General features: G+C 50.0%; 2 protein-coding genes and 1 long non-coding RNA gene across 7 annotated transcripts in view; 2 read left to right on the plus strand and 1 right to left on the minus strand.

The window, feature by feature from the left end:
* GNG12 (G protein subunit gamma 12) overlaps positions 1-12,208 on the plus strand; it is a 136,647-nt gene extending 124,439 nt beyond the window's left edge. For 4 of the 5 annotated variants that reach the window (XM_069093376.1, XM_069093378.1, XM_069093377.1 and 1 more), the window contains 2 exons: positions 5,738-5,854; positions 7,056-12,208. In XM_069093376.1, coding sequence (XP_068949477.1) covers positions 5,762-5,854; positions 7,056-7,181 — 219 coding nt within the window. In that variant the 5' untranslated portion in view covers positions 5,738-5,761 and the 3' untranslated portion in view covers positions 7,182-12,208. Of the gene's footprint in view, positions 1-5,736; positions 5,855-7,055 lie in introns of all 5 variants that reach the window. The other variant, XM_069093379.1, reaches the window with a different exon arrangement.
* Positions 12,209-20,038: 7,830 nt separating this feature from the next.
* Positions 20,039-23,220, minus strand: part of GADD45A (growth arrest and DNA damage inducible alpha) — a 3,845-nt gene continuing 663 nt past the window's right edge. The window contains exons 2-4 of the mRNA XM_069093382.1: positions 22,801-22,902; positions 22,140-22,389; positions 20,039-20,718 (exon numbers count right to left, since the gene is read on the minus strand). Coding sequence (XP_068949483.1) covers positions 20,605-20,718; positions 22,140-22,389; positions 22,801-22,902 — 466 coding nt within the window. The 3' untranslated portion in view covers positions 20,039-20,604. The remainder of the gene's footprint in view (positions 20,719-22,139; positions 22,390-22,800; positions 22,903-23,220) is intronic.
* LOC138165250 (uncharacterized) overlaps positions 22,251-23,220 on the plus strand; it is a 14,373-nt gene continuing 13,403 nt past the window's right edge. The window contains exon 1 of the long non-coding RNA XR_011169313.1: positions 22,251-22,730. This is a non-coding gene — a long non-coding RNA (uncharacterized lncRNA). The remainder of the gene's footprint in view (positions 22,731-23,220) is intronic.

Consider the following 23,220-nt stretch of genomic DNA (forward strand, 5'->3'; position numbering starts at 1 on the left):
TGGTCACCTAGACAGTGGCAGGGCCAGGATGTGGGCTGGCTCCTTTCCAGCCTGCTCCCAAACCACCTGCCCCCAGTGCCTTTCTTCCCATGTTCCCCCTCTTTCTTCCATCTACAGAGCCGGGCAGACCTGTGACTCTCCTGGTCTGTGCCAGCCTGTTCAGGACAGCCAGGGGTGGGTTTACTCTTATTTCTGTCTCCTTGGGTATTAATAGATTTTTAACTTGGATCCCAGGGCAGAAATTGTTCTTTTGAAAGAGAACACCTAATTCTCTATAAACAAGGCTGGCTGACAGCCATCCGACTGTGTCCTGACAGCCCCGATCCTCGATCACCACCCCCACTGAGTGTAGCCTTAGGAGAGCAGAGGTTATTAGGAGGCATCCCTACCCATCCCTCCAACCTTGAGGGTCCCAGAAAATGTGAGTTTTGCAGCCCCTAGTGGCAAATGAAGCCTTGTTGGAAAACTCAGATCACAGATTTAGAGTGAGAAGGAACCTGAGAGGTCATCTTTTCCAGCCCTTCTTGTTTCGAGATGTGTTTGCATTGTTGCCGGTCAGTACAGTCTCAAGCTTGGTGTAGGCTGTTAGGGATTCTCTCCAGTTTTCATTAAAGTTACTTCGTGTTGCCTTGAAAGGTAGCTCTTCTCCAGCTGGATGAGATGTTTTTTCCCTCCATATGTTGTAGCAGAAAGAAAGCTGGATTTGGAGTCCAAAGTCTTGGGTTTGAATCCTGACCCAGCTCTTCTAATTTATCTTGACTCTTTTGGGCCTCTTCTTCCACATTGGAAAACCAAGGGCTTAGATTTAGACACTGTGCAGAGGTCTAATGAATACCCTGTGATTCTGCCCAAGGCTCGCCCTTGGCCACCCAGCAAATATGGCCGCTCTGCCAGCCTTGTAACTGGTCTCCACACAAGCACCCCAGGGCTCTCTGAAATCTCCTACTTAGGAGATGCTGCCCAGTGGCCACCCTGGCCAACACGAGGCAGGCCTCAGACTTGGAGCAGGCCGTGTTCCAGGAAAAGGTAGCATAAGGAGAAGCAGTGTAAGGCCAATCTAATTTTCCCATGGAAATGATGTTATGAGAAACAATTATGTCCCTAGCTTGGGGCCTGACTTGTTTGTTTTTAGATGATCAAAAACACCCTATTTAATTAACTCTACTGATAAGATCACAGATTCAGAGTGGGAAGAGACCACTGAGGGAGTCCAATGCCTTCATTCTACATTTGGGGAAACTGAGGCCCTGAGCTGCGTAGTGACAGTCTCACTCCAAATCCAACAAATCCCACTGTTTCTCAGTGACACCAGTGTGATGATCAGAGTAACCGGCATGCAGATAGACAGACAGGTTTATATCTGTATCTAAGTGGGGAGAGAGCACTTTGAAAAGCCCTGGACACTTACTCTGGCCTCACAACAACAGGGGAGGTGGCAGAGCCAGGATGGACACCCAAGGCCTCTGACTCCAAACCTTCAGGGAGCTTGAGCTGCAATCACAGGTGCCATCTGTGGGCAGCCTCCCAGGGTGGGGTTACCCCTCGGCCCGATGCCGGACGGCCTGGTGGTGTTTTGTGGTGTTTGACCTGAGTCTCCCTGGCCGTGGAGCTCCAGAGCCAGGATTGCAGAAGGCAGGGGCCCAGGATGCTGCCCAGCAGGGGCTGAGCTAGGTGGGCCCCACCCCAGCCCCAGGCTCCAGGGCTGCCAGGTGGCTGGGCCTCCTTGTTTACAGCCTGATGAAAGAAGGGCCTATGAATAACTTGGGTGTGCCTAGCAGCCAGAGTGGTAGCTCCCTGAGGGCAGGGGCTGTTTTTGTATGATGAAGTCACAGATTTAGAGCTGGAATGGATCAGGAAGCATTTATTAAGCACCTCCTGTGTACCAGGCACTAGACCCTAGCTCTAGAGACAGGAGGTGCCTTGTAGGCCCTGGAGTACAACCACACATCCCCCGGTTCAGGAGTTGCCGAGCCCAGATTCAAAGCCAAGCCTCTGGCTCTGCCTCCCGGTCCATACCCCATGACTGCACCAAAATGCATCCTTTGAAGGCCAGCAGCTTGCACCCAGGGGGTGCTGAAGAAAGCTGGAGATGCCATAGAATTGCCCCCAGGTGAGAGCTGCCCTCCCCAGCCATTAACCCCAGATAGAACCCAGCTGAGGAATGAAGAGAGCCTTCATTGATTGCACTCAAGGGAGGCAGCAGTCATAGAGGCCTGGGTTTGAGGACTCCCTCTGGCACATGGTGCTTAACACAGCCTCTCAGAGCCCCCAGGCGCTCTCACTGCCATTCAGGTGCCAGTCTGCACAGGAGTGGGCCCTGCTCCATGGAGGCGTCCTTCTGACCCAATAATGAAATAATGTCTCCTGTTTGGTTTTACAAGAGGTTTCTCCTTAAGTCTCCTCCAGAAAGACAAGAAGGGAGCTCAGAGTGAGTGCCTGCCTCGAGGCTGGCCAAGGGAGATGGTCAGGCCTGGCTGTGTCTTAGCTCCCCAGAGGTTCAGAAAGCCTGCTGGTGAGCCCATTGTCAGCTCCCGGCCAGGAATGTTCCAGCCTGTTCGCCTGCACAGGGAGCTTTTGGAGAGCCGGGGGTGGGGGGTGCTGAGCCAGCTAGCCATGGCCAGGCAGAAAAGGCATTTCTGTTTGGAGGGGCGACGGGCGGAAGGGCAGGCAGCGGCTGCTGAGAAAAGTGGCCCGACCACCTGCTGCTGCTGCCCCTGTTGCCTCTTCAGAGCTCCCTAGTGATCCCTGGTGTGTCAGAGAGCCCTCAGATGCCAAAATAGCCAGCCAGCCACCAGGCTGCACCAAGAAGCATCTTGGGAGCTGGAAAGCAATTGCTGTCACCAAGTATTTATTCAGTACTGGATGTTTTCCAGACACTGTGCTAGGCATTAGGAAGGCAAAGGAAATCAATGAAATAGTCCTGTCTCTAACTTCAAGAAGCTCACACCTTAGCGACCAGCAGGCATTTATTGAATGCCTACTATGTGCAGGAAATTGGTATACAAAGTCAAAAGGGAGCTCTGGGACCTCAGAGGGTCCAGTCCCTTGCTTTGGACTTGGAGTCAGGCAGAGTTGGGTTCAAATCCTGCTTCTGATGCTCAGTAGCCCTGGGCAAGTACATTTCAGCTGAGTAGCACTGATTGAGTACCTAGTATATGCAACCGGTAGAACGCAGGGAAGTATTGCCTGGTGGTTAGAGAGCTGTCCTCAGAGTCAGGAAAACATGTTCTCAGGGCCTGTGCACGATGCGCATACACACACGTGCACACATGCACACACACATTGCCTGGCCCTTCCAGGGTCACTCACTGTCTTGGTGTCCCAGGCACCTCTGAGGTGACATGTTTCAGAACAGCTGCACACCTCTACCCCATCAGACTGTGAGTTCCTTGAGGGCAGGGACCATCTTGTGTCTCTTTTTGTAGCCCAGTACCATCGCCACACAGAGATGTCAAGCTGCAGGTGCCAGGCCAGGCCTGCCCAGAGCTGCTGCCAAGGTCCCCATGGACCCTGAGGCCACAAAGCCTCCAGTTCACCAGGAACTGCCTCCTTTCTTGACTCCTCTGGGCTGGCACTTCCTCACCCCAGGGGATGGAATGGGAGGTAACTCCCAGCTGTGACAAGTAACCCCACTTGGTATTTGCCCAGGGCCAGTCATCCCGCAGACATGAAGACACAAAGAAGGTGCCTTAGGAAGATCAAAGCAGCAGAAATAAAAGGAGGAGCCAAGGGAGTGCTAGGGAGAGGCTGGCATTGGCCTTGGAGGCAGATAGCCTTTTCAGCCGTGAGTCCTTTGGAATTCTCTTAGATCATTGTATTGATCAGGATACCAAGTCTTTCACAGGTGATGATTGTACAGTATTGCCATTCCTTTGTACAGTGGTCTTCTGCTTCCGTCCACTTCACATTGCATCAGTTCTTATAAATCTTCCCAGATTTTCTGAAACCCTTCATGTTCATCATTTCTTACAGCACAGTAGTATTCCGTCACCATCATAACCCAATTGATGGCCATCCCCTCAGTTTCCAATTTTTTGCTACTACAAAAAAAGCCGCTATCAAAATTTTGGTACATAGAAGTCCTTTTCCTTTTTGTTTTTTATCTCTTTGTGATACAGACCTAGGCGTGGTATTGCTGGGTCAGTGGGTATGCATGGTTCAGCACCCTTTCCTCAACACCAAATGGATGATATTATACAGATCAGCTCAGCAAACATGCTTGTAGGCATTTTCCTGACCTTTAACTGCTTCCTGACTTTCCTACAGACACTTGGTCCTAGAATCACAGAATCTGGAGAGTTGGATGGGTGGGTCTAGGAGAGAGGGATGGGTGCTTGGTAAGCACCATAAGTGTCTGCTGTTGACTGATGAAGTGATTGGAGATGCAGATATAGCAGTGAAAGCCCCAGGCCTGGTTCTGATAGGATGTCACTTCACAAGCCTTGATGGGACAGCCCCCAGAAGAGCTCTGGCCACCCCTTTTCTTTTCCCTCCAGCTCTGAAGAGGCTCCCTGCAGGATTCTTGGCCTAGAGCTCTGGGGAGCCATACCTAAGGGCCTCCTGCCTCCCCTGAGTCAGCATGGTGCCTGGCGTTTGCCTGGCCTTATATGGCTAAGGCTGCCAGCCTTCCTGTCCCACGGCCCTGGGTCATTATCATCTGCGATGTTGCCAATGCAAAGCCAGAGCAGTGGAAGGTCAAGGTGCCAACCATTTCCTGTGCTTCCTGTGCTGGGGCTAGCGAGGGAGATGTGGGCTAGCCTGGAGCAGGGAGTAGGGAAGAGTCTGCCCCAGAGGCCTGAGGAGGGGGTGGAGGTGTGCAGGCTCAGCCCTCACTTCATCTCACTCCAGCATCCAGGTGTCTGGTGCAGTGCGCCACGTCAGTCCCTGAGCGCAGGGTGGCAGGAAGGTTCCCTGGGCTCTGCCTGCATAATAGATGCCCTCAGGGACTGCTGCTGCTTCTTAGGTGTTCTCTAAGCTGGTGGCCCCCCAGTATTTGGGACGGCCACCTGCTGGGCCCTTTCTGCCCCATGTTTTTGGATGTCCAGTCCCGGCAGGACCCGAGGGGTTACATGCTGCCACTCCCAGTGGTGCCGATTAAATTTATTGAGTGTAGTCCTGACAAATGGCATATTGGTAATGATGACGGTATCTGGTATCTAGATTTTGCCTCATCCACTGCTCCCAGCGGGCTGGCCCTCAGGGAGATATCGTGGCACAGTGACCTGGGCTCATGTGTGAACCATGTGGGCTGGGTGACCCAGGACAGGGCCTTTCTCCAGGGCCACTGGTCACACAGCTACTCTTCACTGATCGAAGTTCATGGGCTAATAGATATAGAGCTGGAAGGAATCCTAAAAGCCCCGGAGCCCACGCCCTATTTTACAGATAGAGAAACTGAGGCCTGGAGATGTACAGTAAACCTCCCCAGGATCGCCCAGCTGCTTAATCAGTGGAGGCAGCATTCATACTGGGGTCCTCTGAGTCCAAATCCAAGTTCAAAACCCCCCAAAAATCTGTGGTATGGTTCCCGGGAAGCAAGCAGCTTGAGCCATGCATCTTGATTCAGAAAGCACGTATGAAGCGCCGGCTGGATGCCAGGTGCTCCTCCGCCCTCTGACCCTCAGGAAACTCCGGGCTCTGCGCAAACACCCTCCAGACTTGGCCCATTTCGACCGTGTTGTTGGCATTTTAAAGAGATAATGCCGCCTGCTTTAAACAAAAAAATGTCTCTTTTCAGATCCCGTCTGGAAACGAATAGACGATGTCTAGCAAAACGACTAACACTAACAGCGTGGCTCAGGCCCGGCGAACTGTCCAGCAGCTGAGATTAGAAGCCTCCATAGAGAGGATTAAGGTAAGACTCATCCAGTGCGGGAAAGTCCCTTCACTAAAGCAAACTGCCGCCCAGCTAAGCCCTGGAGAGTGGCCTGAGGCTCTTGGAGGGAGAGGAATGACAGCTCTGTCCGAGCCTGGAAGAAGCCCCCCCACATGGGAGGATCCAAGGCAAGGCTTTACTGGTTTGGTCTTCAGCTGGGCATGGCTACCACAGCTCGGGACTGATGCCCTTTCCTCAATGCCTCTTCCTCCCCACCGCCCGGCCATTCCAGGATTGTGACTTCTCTCAGATTCTGTAAAATTAGAGGCTGGGGCTAGGTGGTCTTCCTGAGGGCCCCTTCCAGCCCCAGCTTCTATCAAGCATTGGGTTCAGAGTCAAAGGACACGGGTTCAGATCCTGAATTTGCTACTACATGACCATGAGCCTGGTTTCTTCATCCATAGGAGCTGAGGGCCTTCCTTCCCATTGAAGAGTGGCCGAATTGGCCCCCAGTTAGAGGTTACCCCTCTGATGCTCACCTTCTGCATGGCCTTGGGCAGATAGCATCTCTAGGCCTCAGTGTCTTCATCTGCAGAATGAGGGGGCTGGGCAAGATGCCCTGTATCTGTGATCCCATGGCCTCTGGTGGGAAAATCAGACTGAATTATGGTTTGATGGAATAGAAACTGCAGCGGTCACTGGATCGTAAATTTCCCGGGGCCTGGAGACTGGTCATTTGTCTTCAGGACACAGACATTAACTATTAGACAGACTCCACCCTCCCGCAGTCCTGACATTCTCTCAGGAGGCCACGGATACGGATGAGAATTCCACCAGGCTGAATGTTTGAGCCAGAGACCAAAGTGGGTGATGGTTCATTCCCATCCAGATCAGGTGCCCCCTTCCCAGCCTCCCTCTGGGTGGTGATGTCTGACTCTGCAGCTAGCCTTCCCCTCTGCCCCTCTTTCCCCCCTCCCTGCCCCCGCTGTCGTTAACGATAAATTCAGAAATGCTGTACTTTACCCCAGGCTTTCAATGTCTTGGCTCTGGGCCCATAACCTTCATTCAGTTTTTGAACTCTGTCCCACATACCAACCTCATTTTGTCTTTTATTCAGTAGAAACTAAGACACGTCCCGCCTCTGATTCATACGAGTTTTACAAGTTTGGAAATAGAGCTTTTTTCTAATGTCTTTACTTCTCCGTTTCTTTCCTTTCACTTTGGTTCATGTGTCCTGCAGGTTTCCAAAGCATCTGCAGATCTCATGTCCTACTGCGAGGAACATGCCAGGGGCGACCCTTTGCTCATGGGAATCCCGACTTCAGAAAATCCCTTCAAGGATAAAAAAACTTGCATCATCTTATAGTGTGTTGGGGAGCCTGTGGGTGCCACCCCTCCATGATCTAAGCAGCTCCATGAAGAAACGTACCTTCCACTCACTTGGTAACCACTGCTAAAAACAAAAATGCTTTTAACTTGTACAAACAAACAGAAAAATGAGTTTTAAAGCCTTTGTTTTGAAAAGTCTCCCTCTCTTTAGAAATGGATGAGAATCAGTCAAATTCATTCTTGGTTTCCAGTTGAAATGATTGAAGGTGTTATTCTCTTAGACTGGCTTCACATTTAAAGAATGCTGGTTTGGGTTGGTTTCTGTGTAAATTCATTGTCCAGTGATCTACTTTTTGATTTGAGGGAAGACCAAAGTTGCCTCCTCCTCTTTCCAGACCCACCGGGCCCATGAATCATGGGGCCCGGGACAGATCCAATCTCTAAAATGCTTCACTTCTCAGCATCCTTAATCGGGTTGGTGCCTCTATGTACAGTACACAAGTTATGCATGTATTTGGTGTGTATATATGATTTTGTATATATACATTTCAAAGTGCATATTTTCTAGTTCAGAAATGTCTTTCCCCTTCTCCTGCGGCACCCCCTGCATTCTAGCCCGCCCTGAGTGCTCCCTCTCTCTCTCCAGTTGTGTGCTAAGCCGGCAATGCGTCGGACAGCCACCGCTGTGTTTGCCTATGGCTTCTGGGGGACGAGGGTGGCCCGCCCCCAAGAGTCGTTTTCACGATACCAAATTCTGGTCTTTTTATCATTATTGTCCTCTCTCCTTTTTGTTTGCTTCTCTGGTCCTCACGGCCTAAATACAAACGGTGCCAATTTAAGAGAGCGAAAAACAAAACCCTCTTGTAATTTGAGGTGCTATGCTGTGAGGGCCCCCTTTGCTTTTATGGATTCTGCACAGTCAGGATACAAAATCACAAAATCCCAGAGCCGGATAGTCCAGCCCGTGCCTAAACATGTATCCTCTCTGTTGCCTCCCTCCTGACGAGTCATCTGCCTGGTCTGCTGAAGGCCATGGACACGTTCTCAGAATTTTTTTTTTAATTCATAAAATAAGTTACATAGGATACAAAGAAAACCAGTTATACTGAAATCCAGTTATCAAAATATTCAGAAAAACTAAGTTCATGAACCCTAGTTAAGAGCCCTTGATCTCATCCAACCCATACCCCATCTAAACTAAGAAATGGTCATTCCCCCTCTTCTCCAAGACGTCCGGTAAAGGTGAACTGACTGCCTCCTAAGGCAATCCATTCCACTTCAGTATAATGTTAAGGCCTGGCAGGATTTTCCTAACCTCAAAGCAAAATTTTCTTCCCCTTGGTACTCTTACTTCAGCCCTCCAAGGCCAAGCAGAAAAAGTCTGATTAGTAGGAGGTGAAAGGTATCCATGAGCCTATTGACCAGAGGAGAGAGGGTCCATGAATGTGAGCCTTGTTCTCTCCAGAGAGAAGGAAATCAGTCGGCATCCTCGACTGGGGGAGTGCACCTCCTTCCCCTTGGAGTTTCATTCACTGTCCCTCTCCTTCCCCCAAAACTTCCTTCCCGTGCCTAAATCTTACCTGTTTGAGGGCTGTGCTTCATCCCCTGCCTCATCACAGGGTATTGATTTGCAGGTGGAAAGGTTGTTTGTCCAGAAAGAATGGAGAAAGGTCCAAGATGCTGGGGTATTTTCCAGTTGCCAGCTTGTCGTCATCTAGCCCAGTCTGACCGTGCTCTAGGCAGTACGATAGAACTTCAAAAAGCCATCACCTTGTCACTCCCCGCCCTCCCCAGATTACTCCACAGCTAAAGACAGAATATGCTGTTGCAGATCTTTCTGCTGAACTTCGATGGGCCCATCATCTGGGCACAGCCCCCCGCAGGGAGACCAAGAGGGTCATTTCCCAAGTGGTCGTTCACACAGAAAGTAAACCCACCACACTAGACGTTTTTGAATGATAACTCCGCATCCATATATCAACCTCAGTGCCCACATCTGTAAAATGGAGACGCTGATGCAAACATTGCCCCCTCACAGGTCGTTGTAGGGAAAAATGCAAGTGATTAGCAAAACTCTCTATGAATCAAAGTTGCCCAAAAAACCCCAACTCTCCAAAAAGAATCCTTCATGGAATTCTTTATAACGGCTCTTCAATAGATCCTGCATGCTGTCCTTGGAGGTGCCAACCCCTTTTCAGATCTCATTTCTGTTTTGGGCCTTGCAATGCTTTGGGGAGAAAACCATTCAAATCTGTATTAATAGTGGTCCTCAGAAAGATTCTCCTCCTCTTCCTCTGTGGCTTCCATTGTGAAGGGTGGGAGCTCTTGCCTTTCCATGGATGGGATTCACCATTACCTCTAACTAACAGCTTTGGAAACATTTGCTCAATGCTGTTTGTCCCAACCCCAAGTAAAGAGAAGGGCAGGCCTCCGCTTCCCTGTGTCCGAAGCAGGAATGTCGCCCTCCCCTCCCAAAGCATCCACTTGGAGATGTAGATGCAGAAAAACATTCTCCTGACATGTTCCTTACACTCACATCCTTTTATTCGATGATTATATTTTTCTAACAACCATTTCAAAACTCTACTCTGTATTTTCCACTCTGATTTTTAACCATTAATCATGTAGGTAGCAGTCTGTTGCAAAACCTGTTTGATGAATTTGAATACGCTTGACTACTTGGGGACGCCATTGAGGGCAGTCACCGTTTATTCATTGGTGTTACATGGACCCTTTTATACGTCCCCACTCTCTTATTTCCCCTGTCTGAGGTATGGTCCATCTGCCCTGGTCTATCCAGTCCTTCCACCCGGCCTGCTAGAGAGCATCAAGGCCTTCAAGCGTGGGCAAACCTCCCCAGCCAGCAATGAAAGCCAAATAACCCCAGATCTAGACCTTGGCTTCTGGACCAAGACAAGATAGTAACTCAGTGTTGATGTACCTAGAACCAAAAAGATTGTTGAAGTACCTAGAACCAAAAACATTATATGAGGAAAGATAATATATATGTATATGATAAACAGAAGTCACTATTATTTAACCGGCTTGATTCCCTTTGTAAGATTCAGCCGCTCTCGTAGCAGCTGCTATGATGATTTGGGGCAGATGCCTGGGTGTATAATTTTTTTTTTTCAGCTACCACTGTAATGTTGACACAGATATACATCCACATATGTGTATATATAAACTGTAACCCTCTGGCTTTGTTATCACTGAAGTTCCTATGGCGTGGGTTCAATGTATGTACTTTGATGGTAGTTTTGCAAATATGCTGTTTTCTTGGTTCATTCCTATCCCTTCATGATTCCAACATGTCTGTACAGTTTTTATTTAAACTCAAGGTCTGAGTGCCATGACCATGTGCTAAATAGAATTTATTGGTCCCAAAATCTTTTACAGAAACACATTTTGAACAGGGGAAATATTTCATGTACCAGATAATTAACAAATGATACATTGTGCCGGCTTACTCTTTTTTCCTATGAATCTGGTTTTTAAGTTCCCTGGGCTAATTAAAATCAAAAGTGCCATATTTACCTTTTAGAAAAAAAGGTCTGGTGTTTGCTTTCAGCCCAATTGAAACCATTTTTGTACTTTTTTCATCTGTAAACCACCAGAAGAAAAATTTATACCAATACTTCAGTGTATATAAATGTGCATATGTTTTAACAGAATCATAAAGATTTGTGGAAATGCAGAGGCATCTTTAAATATGAGGCAGAGGCTAGAAAAGCAGATGGTGGAGGATGTGTTAAGCTGGCTACTCAGTTCTGTTTTAGCTAACTTTCTAGAGTTTAAATGAAATGGGAAAAATGGCATTAGCAATCTGGTTACCCTGAATTTATTTTTCTTTTGAGCTATACGTTTTAAAAGATGCATAGGCTTAGGAAATTAATTCTAACATAAATTAGACCTTCCTTGCTTTCCCTCCCAAAAAAAAATGATTATATGACTAAGTGAGTGAGTAAAATTTTTAAAGATCTAATTAGAATAATTACGAGAAAATTGAATCTAGACACTTCAGATTGAAATCTACAATTCCTGGCTTATTGGCAGTGGTACGGAAATTAATCAAATCATCCTTTTCTCCGAATCATAAACTGTCACAGTTGGAAGTGACCCCAGAGGCCATCTGGTCCAACCTATACTGGAAAAAGGTCCCCAGGACAGCACCCCCATATGTGGTCGCCTAGTCCTTACTCAAAGACCTTCAACTTTCCCAGACAAACCATTCCATTTTCAGAAAGTTCTGGTGGTTAGGAAGATTTTCCTGACCTCGAGCCTCAATTGACCTGTTTGCAATGTCTGCCCTCTGGGGCCAATGAGAATAAATCGAATCCCACTGGAGCCTTCTCTTCTCCAGCCTAAACGTCTCCATTTCCTTCTATTGGCCCAAAGTCCGACATCCTCACCCCCTCTAAAACGCTGTTTTCAGAGAGGCTCTCCAGACATCATTGTTCCAAAAGTCCATTGTAATCGAAAGCATGTTAAGCTGGGATTGCCCACCACAGGGTGATTCACTTTCCTGAGCTGTCTAAGAAATGACAGTTGAACCAGATGACTTCCAGTCCTTCCAACTGGAAAACTCCATGGTCCGCTCCTTCCTCTCCCCTGCCATCTTCATGCTGAGCATCGCTGTTTCATCTATCTAAATGTTGCTGTTTCCCTCATGTCCCGAGCTCACAGCCTGTGAAAGTGTTTGTTCTTGGTTTATTTTTCGCAATTGGAAAAACTGATGTTGTTACTTCTGTGGTGATGATGGTGTTTCCCTTTTCTCCCGATCTTATGAACTCTGTGATTTTCTTAATGTTCTTCGTATTGTTGATGTAACTTCCCTTCGTGTCCTTTGAGTGTCCCTGGAAATTTGCCTTTGATTTCTCGTCAACAAGACCTAGCTGTCTTAGAACACTTTGGCTGCTTGTATGTTGTGTCGTATATAACCTTGACACTGTGATCATCGTCTGAAAGACTGTCAAAGATGGAAGCATTTCTTTCCCAGCTCATCTGTTCAATAGCACGGATACCAATCAAATGAATTAAAAACATCATGGCTTTCTATACTGAGTCTGCCTCCACGTGTCTCACTCTGTTCACTGGGAGCTTCACCAAAGAAGGGGTGATGGGCCTTCCATCCCACTCTGCACGTCCCTGGGGCTGAGCCTGGGGGGCTGACAGAAGCGACCTGCCTAGGGACAGTAGGATGTTGGGGGGGTGGGGTACTGATGTGTGCAGGGTACGTCTCCTCCCCAGGACACTGTCCATGTCGCTGTCATGACCACCCATCCCAGGGGCCTTTGGTTTTTCTGCTTCTCTCCTCCTCGCACCTGACACACCCCTCCAGTCCCTCCTGCTGTGGTCCGAAGCCATCGTCTGGACCGGTCCCAGGCAGGCAAGGCGATGCCTCTGCACCTTGTCTTTCATCATGGTGGGCGGGGGGAGGGAGCCACGTCCAAGTGCCAGCTGCCCTGATGAGAGTCAGAGGACAAGGTTCAAATCCCAGCCCTGCTCATTTCATTTCTGAGCCTCAGTTTCGTTCCCTGTAAAATGGGAGCTCAGCCTGCCTCAATGGGCCAGTGTAAGATGAGCACTCAGTAACCTTACAGGTAATGGAAGCAACAACAGTGGATGTTCACATAGCACTTCAGGGTTGGCAAGGAGCCGCGCCCACACCGTCTCTCATGCACTCTGGTGATTGTTGATGTTATCGATCCTCAAGACAGCCCTTGGATATGGGCCCTACCGTGTTTCCCCGATAATAAGACACTGTCTTATTATTTTTTTGGACAGAAAAACACCAGAGGGCTTATTTTCAGGGGAGGGCTTATTTTAATGAACATTGACAGCAATTTTAATAAACAGGGAAATGTGAACAAAAAAATGTACCTTTATTCAATAAGCAAATCACTGGGGAAGAACAGGATGATGCACTCACTGCTGCAGCTCTGATTGGATGCAGCTCGGAGCGTGGCGTGCGTTTCACCCGGGGTGGGGTGGGGGACGGTGCATACAGAGGGTACCGTAAGGTAGCGTGTAGTACAGGGGATCACCTTCACTACAGTAGCAATCTCAATAGGGCTTATTTTCGGGGGAGGGCTTATTTTAGAGGAATCTTACACAGTAAGGGGAGGGCTTATTTTCGGGATAGGTCTTATTATCGGGGAAACACGGTATTATGATCCCCGTTTAACCAAGGGGAAAACTGAGGCCCAGGCGGGTTCAGTGGTTTGCCCAGGGTCACACAGCTAGTACGTATGTGGAATGGGGTGCATGCACATGCCACACACATGTACACACGTGTGTGCACATGCACACGCCTATTTCTTGCTGTAAATTGCCGACATTGCAAGTGCTGAATCATGAAGTGATGTCCTTGGTGATGCTGGGAGCCTCGGGGAGGGGTGCGGGGGCCAGACTTGACTCACTGTCTGTAGTATTGCTAACATGACAGTGTGACCCATGAGAAATGAGGCTGCTGAGCACTTTTATCACGTGTCCAGGTTGGCTGACCACCTTATCCCACCGTCTCGTCTGGTCCGTCAGCAGCCCCCCAGGTAGGAGCTATGGTCATCTCCATCCTCCAGACAGGGAACAGGCTGAAGGGGTCAAGTGGCTTGCCCTGGTGCACACAGTTCCTATGAGAAGCAGGACTTCATGAGCACAAGTCCGACCCCATGCCGCGGGATCTTACACTTCCTCCCCAGACTTCATGCTTGTGCTGATGGGCCCAGGTCTTCCCACTTTCCAACTGGCTTTATCCTTTCCTAGCTCAGTTCCCTGAGCCTTTGAAGCCTGTAGCATCTTGGCTTCAGGTGGGACCTGGAGTCAGGAAGACCCAAGTTCAAATCCGGTCTTGGACACATACCAGCTCAGTGACCCTGAGCATGTCACTTAATTTCTACCTCAGTAATCTCACCTGTAAAATGGAGACAATATCAGCTTCTTTCTCCCAGAGTTGGGAGAATCAAATGAGGTCATATTTGTAAAGCTTAGCAGAGAATCCAACACATAGTAGGGACTCAATAAATACGCTTTCACTTTCTCCTTTCCCCCAGATCTCTTCTCAGTAGCCCCCTACATCCCGCACTTTTCAGATAAACTGCTTCCACCCACCCACAGGCTCTGCCCTGAGGACACAGCAAACACACCCTTCCACCCCCCCACAGGGCAGCCATCTGCCGAGTCCTTTCAAGTGTCTCTCCAGAGGGTCTCTCATCTGTCCCCTCTCCCTGCCCACCCCCCAATACAGGCCCTTATCCCCTCTCCTCTGGGCTATTTTCAGAGTCTGCCTCTGGTCCCCAAATTCCTGCCCCACCGAGTGGCCGAAATCTCCCTGCTGCCCATGCCCGGGCTCCCAGCCTCTAAACCAGGCTGTTACACAGACACACTCTGTGCTCTGGCTACCCTGGCCTCACCACTGCTCCCTTTCTACAGAAAGTCATTTCCCACCTCCCAGTCTTTGTCCTTCACACCTGGACACTGTCCCTCTTTACCTCCACCTCCAGCACTACCCAGCTGCCTGTACCCCTCCTGTCCCCCAAAAAGGCCTCCCTTCTAGAGCCAGAAGGGTCCCCCACTGCAGCACACTGCCTCTCCCCAAAATGATCATGTATTTTTAGTATCACCAGTATCTGCTTCTCTGTAAACGTGTCCCCCGAGACTGTAAGCTGTTTGTAGGCAGGGCCGCCTTGCTTTTGCATCCTTTCCCAGCCCTTCTCTCACACAGGAGAAAAGCTTGTTGTTAGAATGATTGAAGAGATACAGAATTGGAGCTAGAAGGGCCCAACCCTTTGGCTTACAGATTAAGAAACTCAGGCCCAGAAAGAAGAAACCTCTCTCAAGATCTTCTAGGTGCGTCAGGATTGGAACCCAAGTCCCCTGGGATCCCAAGGTAGCCTTCTTGCTACTGAACAGTGCTCTCTCCTATGAGGTCCAGGCAATATAGAGTAAAGAGGCCACTGTCTTTGGCAGGGGGAGAACTGGGTCCAAGAACCAACCACCTGAGGCCCTTCTGGTCTCCTCCTCCACCAAACAAGGGGCTTCCTCTGGCCTCTCCCAGCTCCAAATCTAAGAGTCTGTCCATGGCCTGGCACTGTCGGCCCCCCCTCGCTTCCCCTGACATCCACTGCCAGCTGTATCCTGCCTGGCCATCCCCTCCTATACAGGCTTGTTTTGAACACACCCTTTCTCATCCTTGGGCAACCAGAGCAGATAAACAGCCAGGCAGCTAAGTGAAATCTGCAAGGGAAGGATTTCAAAGCAAGAGACACGGGCCCCAGAGAAAGGGTTTGCCCAATGTCAAAAAGGAGGCCAAGGGGCTGCATTCGAATACAGAGCCTCAGACTCCAGGGTCAGCACTACGATGCGCCTTTCATTGAGTCCACACTCCCCATTTATTTTACCTCTACTCATTGTAAGGCACAATGCCAGATCCCGACGGGGGAAGGGGGGAAATTAACCCCTGCTTTTGTGGTCTCTGGAGAGACCCTAGACCTCGCAGATCCCGGAAAGCCTCTCCTTTTCTGGATGCAGAAACAGGGAAGGGCCTTCCCCACAGCTCTGCAGTTAGAAAGGGTCAGAGCTGGGTTTTGGACTCGGGTCCTTCCACCCCAAATCCACTGGTCTTATCACTGCTAATAACAACAGCCTGGGTACAGCACATAGACTGTTTTCAAAGAGCTTTACAATATCACCCCCTTTTATCCTCACAACCCTGGGAGGTAAGTGCTGTTTGTTACCTTAGGCAGAAGTTAGTTGAATTGCCCAAGGTCCCGCAGCTAGGAAGTGTCTGAGGCTGAATTTGAACTCAACCCTAAGTCCAGCTTTCTATTCAGTGCATCACCAGTATATCCCAGATCCAATGGGGGTTCCTGTCTTGTGCCTATCAACGAACCTCTGGGGGAATTTGAGTTCCTTGGACGTGGGCAGCGGCCCAGAGCCCAGTAAATACAAGATAATACTAGGCAGTATATAAAATAACAAGATAATAATAATAAGTCAGGGAATCAGGATGGCTTTAGCTCCACAATCTGTGACTTTGGACAAGTCCCCTGAGCACCAAGCTCCCCCTCCCACAAATGGAGGGTGACAGGAGAAGGGGGCAGGGAGATAAACTGTGGGGTTCCTTTTGTCTCAGATTCTCTGGGCCCCCAGAACCATTATGGCACCTCCTTATTTCACCCCAAATTTGAGAACAGAAGGCCCAGAGTTCAGGACATGGAGTGAAAGGAGGATGTGTCAGCTAACAGCCTACAATTCTGGGTTTTTTTAAAGTTATTTAAAGAATTACCTCCTGACATTTCTGCTGCCTAATCATCAACAGGCTAATAGGGCAGCAGGCAGGGATGCCAGGGGAAGATCACCGGCCTCAGAGGAAGGACAGACCTCTGCTACTAAACTGAGTGCCCTCAGCACCTGACCCTGAACCTTGCTTTCCTCATCTGTAGAATGGGGCTAAGGACACCATCTGCCTCCTTAGTTTTATCTGGAGGACCAAAAGAAACCAAGAAGGAACAGCCTCCTGGGGTAACTGCAGGACTGTTAGTGGGCTTCACCGCCCTCCTCCAAGGCCAGTGTGGTCCAGCAGTCAGTCAGCAAAGATCAAAGGAGCCCGACTTAGGTGGGGGGGGGGGGGGGTTACGGGTTTCAGCATCTTGGCCAGTCCAATGTCTTCTTTGTAAAGATGGAGAAATGGAGTCAGCATTTTTAGGACTGATATCACTGGACCACTCTAGCATCTTCTCGCATGTGCAAAGAATGAAAAAGGTCAGGGAAAGATTAAAAAAAAAAAAAGCCTGAGGCTTCTGGAGCTCCCTGAACAGCCCCGGGAGATCTGGGGAGATCTGCTGAGCCGGCAGCACCTGGGAGAGGTTGGGCCCTGGAAAGATTACAAAGGCCGGGTGCGAGCCGGCTGGGTTCTAGCTTGGGGAGGCCCTGAGACTGCAGCCAAGCCCTCCAGACCCAGAACCCATCCCGAGTCAGCCGGCTTACCATCTGCTGGCCGCAGGGCTTGTCCCGAGAAGCATCTTTTTTGTGTAATGTGTAAACGTGATGAGTGAAGGGGCCTGAAGATGAGACCCGCCTCCCACATCCGCACAGAGGCAAGAGGCAGGTCTTTGGAAAGGCCTGGTGTGGGAGTTTGTCTGGAGGAACTCTGCACATCTGTTAGGAGAGGGTTATTTTTTATTGGGGGACAGTAGGATGGACAGGTAGTGATGTTAAAAACTAATGAATAAATTATTATTAAAAATTGTGTATTGGGCATGGAGAGGCCCAAATCCTTGGCTCTTCCTATGGACCATTCTGAGCTCCTTCATCTGGAAAATGAGGAGCTGGTTGGACCAGATGATCTCAGAAGTCTCCCAGATGCTTTGGGGCCACAGATGACTTGTCTCCTCCAATTAAATTGTAGCATCTCTGAGGACAGACACCTCTCCTTTGGCATCCTCTGTTTCTGTCTCTGTTTGTGAAGTTCCTTTACAGCCCTAAACACTAAACAAAAGAGTTCTGATACCCCAAGGGCAGGTAGGTGGCTCAAGTAAACAGAGCAAGGACCCTGGAGTCAGGAGGACCTGAGTTCAAATCTGACCTTGGATGGTACTAGCAGGGTGACCCTGGACAAGTCACTTAACCTCCATTTGCCACAGTTTTCTTCTCATTCCAATGAGCTGGAGAAGGAAATGGCAAACCACTCTAGTGTCTTTGCCAAGAAGATCCCAAATGGGGTCAGGAAGAGCTGGTTCATAACCTTACCGATAGCCCAACTTTTATCTTTTTTTTTTTTTGTCTTTTTCTGTCTTTTATCCAAGGCAATCAGAGGATAAAGAAACTTCAGCTGGGACCAGACAGAGAGCCAGAAGTCTAAGCTAAGCCCAGAACTTGGGCTGTATCAGCTTCAGATAAACCACCCACCATCATGCCCACGAGATCTCAGGTTTGGGAATTTGCATTTCCCTAAGGTTATATTTACAGTAAAGTCTTCTCAAACCAAGCTAGAGAGACGTTTCTCCATGGCAGTCCCAATGCCCAGGAATCAGCCATGCCCTTTTTGGCTTTACTTGGGAAACCCTGCATTCAGCAGGGACTCCTGATAGGCAGACTACCCCTTTTTGGTGTTTAATTAATAAATATTTTTGGATTGGATCCCAATAGAAATAGAATGAGATTAACCCCAAGCATTAACACTTTATCTCACTCCAGGGGAAAGTGCCAGAGGACTAATTGCTTCTTCCCTGCTTTTTCTGCCAGATAGGGAGTTCAGGTAGGGGTGGGGATTGGGTTTAAAGCCTTCTTTACAGCAAGATTTAAAAGCTGGGAGGGGGGCATAAGTACTTGGGATGTCTTTAGTTTTGTTGAATGGTTTTCAGAGTAGCAGCTGGAAAAGATAGGCAACCTTTTGTGGCCAAAGCAGCAACTGAAGGTGGCCCACTTCCAGGGCATTGTGGACACATTTACAACCGGCTGGTCTGATTAGATTACTCTGGGTTGCTTGGAGTCTTTTCTGAGGACTGTTGCAGAACTTAAAAAAAAAAAAAGGCATTTCTGTTGAGACAGTCCTTAAACAAACCAGCCCAAATACCAAAAGGGCAAATATTCTCTTTTCTAAGCAACAGTTTAGGAAGTCTCAACTTGTTCTCCCCCCTGAGCTCTGGGGAGGGGGTGCATTGTGATTGGAGGGCCAAGACCTCACTTCCAGGCCTACCTCAGACACATCCCGGCTCTGTACCTTACCGAGGTGTTGAGGTTTCCTCAACCTTAAAATGAGCCTCCGAGGGCCCCTCCCCCTGTAAATCTCTGATCCCAGGAACATGATTTACTTTGTTGGAAGGAGTTCCCACACTGGGATTTCCCTACACATGAAATCCGGGTCTGGATAAGAAATAAAAAACACTTAAGTGCACTGGAATTCTGCCCCCCTCAACCCCCTCACACCCCAACAAGGAGCACCCAACTTGGGGAAAGGCCCTTCCACATTCAATGTGGAACCTTCTTGATTTCAGTGCAGGTTAAAAACATCAGCTGCTTTATTTACTTGTGGCCTTATCACTTGGGAATAAGTAAACGGCAAGAAACCACCAACATACCCCCAAGCACCAGTTCTGGGCATGACCCTGTACTAATTGAGTTTACAATCAACAGAAGAAAACCGGCCTAGCGGCAGATGTGACTGGAGTAGCATATGGACTTGGGGGGGCGGGGGGGGGGGGGGGGGGAATGCCCCCGCTTTTTTGTTATTGTGGGTTGGTGGGATGGGGGTGTTGCTGGGGGTGGGGGGGATTTTCCCCTTCTTCTCCTAAGCTTTTTCTTGGGGAAAAGGAAACTGGAGACCAAAGGGTGGCCGGTGGGAGGGAAGGTCCAGGGTTACATCAGCCCTGGCTTAACCTGCGCAGTAGCCCAAGGTCACATCCACCCTGACCGATTCTGAGAGCCCAGCAGGCCTCGGTGAGTAGGCCTCTGCATCCATTTAGGCAAGCTCACCTCCATCCGGAAACCCGGCGTCAAGTAGAGATTTGGGGACTTCAAGCTTGCCAGTTCTGGTCTTCCTCCCTCCCCCTCCCCACCCAGCTGATATATAATTTAACCAAATCCTCTCTATCCCATGCGCACAGCTATAAGGGAGGAGGGCCACTGATCTGACAGCAGTTGCTGCAGGGCCCCAGAAATCCCAGAAATCTTTGCCAGGCCACCAGAGCCCTAATGTTCCCGAGATAAGCCAACCATGCTTGGGGCAAGATTAAGCCCAGAACCCTAGTGGAAGGCGGTCCTTGGCTACATTTGCAAAGATACAGCCCGGGGCTCCTCCCTCCCCAGGCTGGAGCTGGGGCGGAGGAGTTGCCTAGGGTTTTCTCCCTCCCCCAACAAATAATTCCAGTAAACAAAACCCAAGTCCAAAACATGAATAGTGCAATTACTCTACCAGTTTATTGCAGGTATCGTATTCCAAAAATGTATAGCATAAATAACCTTTCATGTCACAAAATAACTTAGTACAATTCATAATAAAACTCCAAGAATTTAAACATCCCATCAAAATACAATAAAATATGGTTTTTAAATTTAATTAACCCCTTTGCTCTTCCATTTTAAGGGCATATAAACCAAAGAATACCCACACTACTGCTGTACATGAAAACTTCAACAATGCATATTTGTTTTATCTCAATGTAACGCAACCATCCTAAATGAATACATTTTTCCCCCTTCCTGCGTGGTTCTTAGCCAATTTTTTTTGTTCCTTTTGACTTTCGCTGGTTTCCAAACAGCTTCTGCCTTTCCCTCTCTTCTCTTTCCTTCTGCAAAGTCATCAGTCTCGGGCCCCCAAGAACGTGTAGTTGGACTCAGTCAGCCTACTGGACATCAATTTCTGTAATCCTTGCATCAGTCTCGGGAGTAACTGCTTGAGTAACTACAAAGGTATTTCAAAACTTCAGTGCAACTGGGCTGTTACAGTCAGTGGGAAGAGATCACCGTTCAGGGAGGTTAATCACTGGGACCCACTGATCCATGTAGCGGCTTTCCCGGCAAAAACAAATAAGCTGACTTAAGGCCGGATCCTTCCATTGAGAGGAATGTGGATTCTGGAAAGAAATGAATACTTAAGAGTTAAAAATGGTTCTGCATGTTTAAAACACAAGCACTTATTTGCTAATAATAACCAGGGTGCTGTTGGTGAAGGGGAAGAGGAACATGGGAAGGTCTATTTCCTAGACCTGGAGTCTCAGTAAAAATTAACACAAGGCTTCCCCACCCTCCACTGCTGGCCTGAGGGGTTGCTATGGGAAACTCCCAGAAGCCTAACCTTAATTTAAGGGGGGGGGGGGTTGTCCGAGGGGAACCTCGAACAGGGGCTTCCAGAATCTGAAGGCTGGACTTCACTCCCCCACCCCCCCCCCTCAAATCTGTCTCTAGGCAGCCTTGCAAAATACTATATAAATATCTGCTATCATTGCATTCTTTTTCCTGGACTTGATCCAAGCATTTCAAAGGCCACGTTCTCCAGTCAGAGCACACCACTATGGGCCTGCATGAGTGATAACTATCTGTCCATAGGAATGGCCACCCCTTGCACAACTGTGGACTCAGCCCTAGGTGGCCCCTTGCTTTGCACATGAAAGCAGAGGGAGCTGAAGCCAGGAGAGTGTAAGCTCCTTGAAGGCAGCAGTGGTTTTTATTTTTCATAGTTACTGAAGTCACCGGGGTCATGTTTTCATGGCATCTCTTTGAAGGACTGGGGTGGAGAGTGGCCACATGCATGAGTTCACATTCAAAGAATCAGGTCGATTTCATAATAGTTAAACTACATACTTCTTGCCGCACTTAAAGAAACCCCAAGCTGTTGACTTTATCTGGCTAGCTTTAAAAACATTAATATTTAAAAGGCCAAAAATAAGTGGAAACCAGAGCTTCCCAGATCAATGATGGTGTGATGGTCCCCTTCCAGCTCCAAATATAAGCTCCTAAGATGTTTATCTCCAACTCAGGACTTGCCTACCCTCCAACAGGCATCAAGGTTTAAAAAAAACGCTCCCCTTTTCAAAAAATGCAAGTTTTCAGGGAAATTTTCCACTGCCCTCCCCACTGGATTTCCAGGGAATCAGCAACGCCTGCCTCTTCCCTCCCCACCCCCTGCAGTGTTCCTATTTATAGCTCGGACTGGCAGAGAATGGAGGTGACTCCTCGTTGAGGGCGCGCCAGGAATTTACTTGGCTTTATCTAATCTGCGCTGCTAAAAGAATTAGTCACGGGAGGCGGACAGACAGAAGGAGCCGGGCGCTCGGCTGCTGACTCACGCCCGGGGAGCTCTCCGGAGCCGGCCCGGCTGCGCCGCGCAAACGTGTTGGGGCATGTTCTGTCCCGACAGAGTCTGGATGATGAAACCAGCCCCTTTCGGCTGAAAGTCCGGCCGGCTCTGCCCCCCCCCCCCCCACCGCAATCAGGTGACGGTCAGGCGGAGGCCGCCCATCCCCTGCGCTGGCCCCAGGGCCCCGGGCCCGCTTACCGTCACCAGCACACAGTGCAGGTCCGGGGGCTGCTCGGCTCCCCCGCCCGGGGCGGCCGCGGCCGTGGCCGTGCCCCCCGTGCCCAGAAGCAGCAGCTCGGCCAGGCGCCCGGGGTTGCTGACCCTCAGGATGTTGATGTCATTCTCACAGCAGAACGCCTGGATGAGGGTGAAATGGATCTGCAGGGCCACGTCCCGATCGTCATCCTCGTCCGCGGCCAGCAGGCACAGCACCACGTTATCGGGGTCCCTGCGGGGGAGGGGCGCGGGCAGTCAGGGGCTGGGGCAGGAGGTGGGGAGGCCCCTCCTGCAGCCAGGACACCCCCCCCCCACCACACACACACACACACACACACACACACGTGCAACCGGCGGAGCCCCAGGGACGCACACGCATGCACCGAGCAGCGAGCACGGCCCCGGCGCCCCGGCCAGCTCCCTGACGCAGGGACACGCGTGCACACCACGCAGGGACTCGCTCCCACACGCATGCACCCAGCCGCCCTATCACAGCAAGCTACAGATAGTGGAGCTCTCAGCAGCAGAGTTTGGGAAAGGAGAGGACCGACAAAGCGGGGGTGCAGCAGGAAAGTAAGCAAGTGTCCCCAAAGTGGGGCGCGGAGGGGAGGGGGGACAGGTGCGCCGCCCCTCCCCCACTTACACGTTGAGCAGTTTCGCCGCCTCGTAGACCCCCACCGTGATGCTTCGCTGACTCAGGGCTTTGCTGAGAACCTCCTCCAGGGCATCCCCGACCTTGTCCATCCTGACAGCGGGCACAAGGGAAGCGGGTCGGTCAGTCACGGCCGGGGCCATCACCCCCACCCCCTGGCCTCTGCACACAAGTCCACAGCCGGGCTGGCGCCCGGCACCCCCGGAGGCATAGGGTGCCACGCGGGGCGCAGCTGGGCACTAACTTCTGCCGCACCGGGCTCACCGCCTCCCCACCCTGCCCTCGCACGCGTGCCCACCTCCCGGTCCACACACGCCCTGGTCCAGGAGAGAAGTGCCATTTCCCACTCGCAGCCCTCCCCCCACAGGGGACACTTCCTTTCCTCGGAGCTCAACCCACAGCCCAGCTGCA

Source organism: Petaurus breviceps, unplaced genomic scaffold, assembly GCF_028583685.1.
Source record: "Petaurus breviceps papuanus isolate PSGF00001 unplaced genomic scaffold, PetGlider_PUasm1.0 208, whole genome shotgun sequence".
NCBI lineage: Eukaryota > Metazoa > Chordata > Mammalia > Diprotodontia > Petauridae > Petaurus > Petaurus breviceps.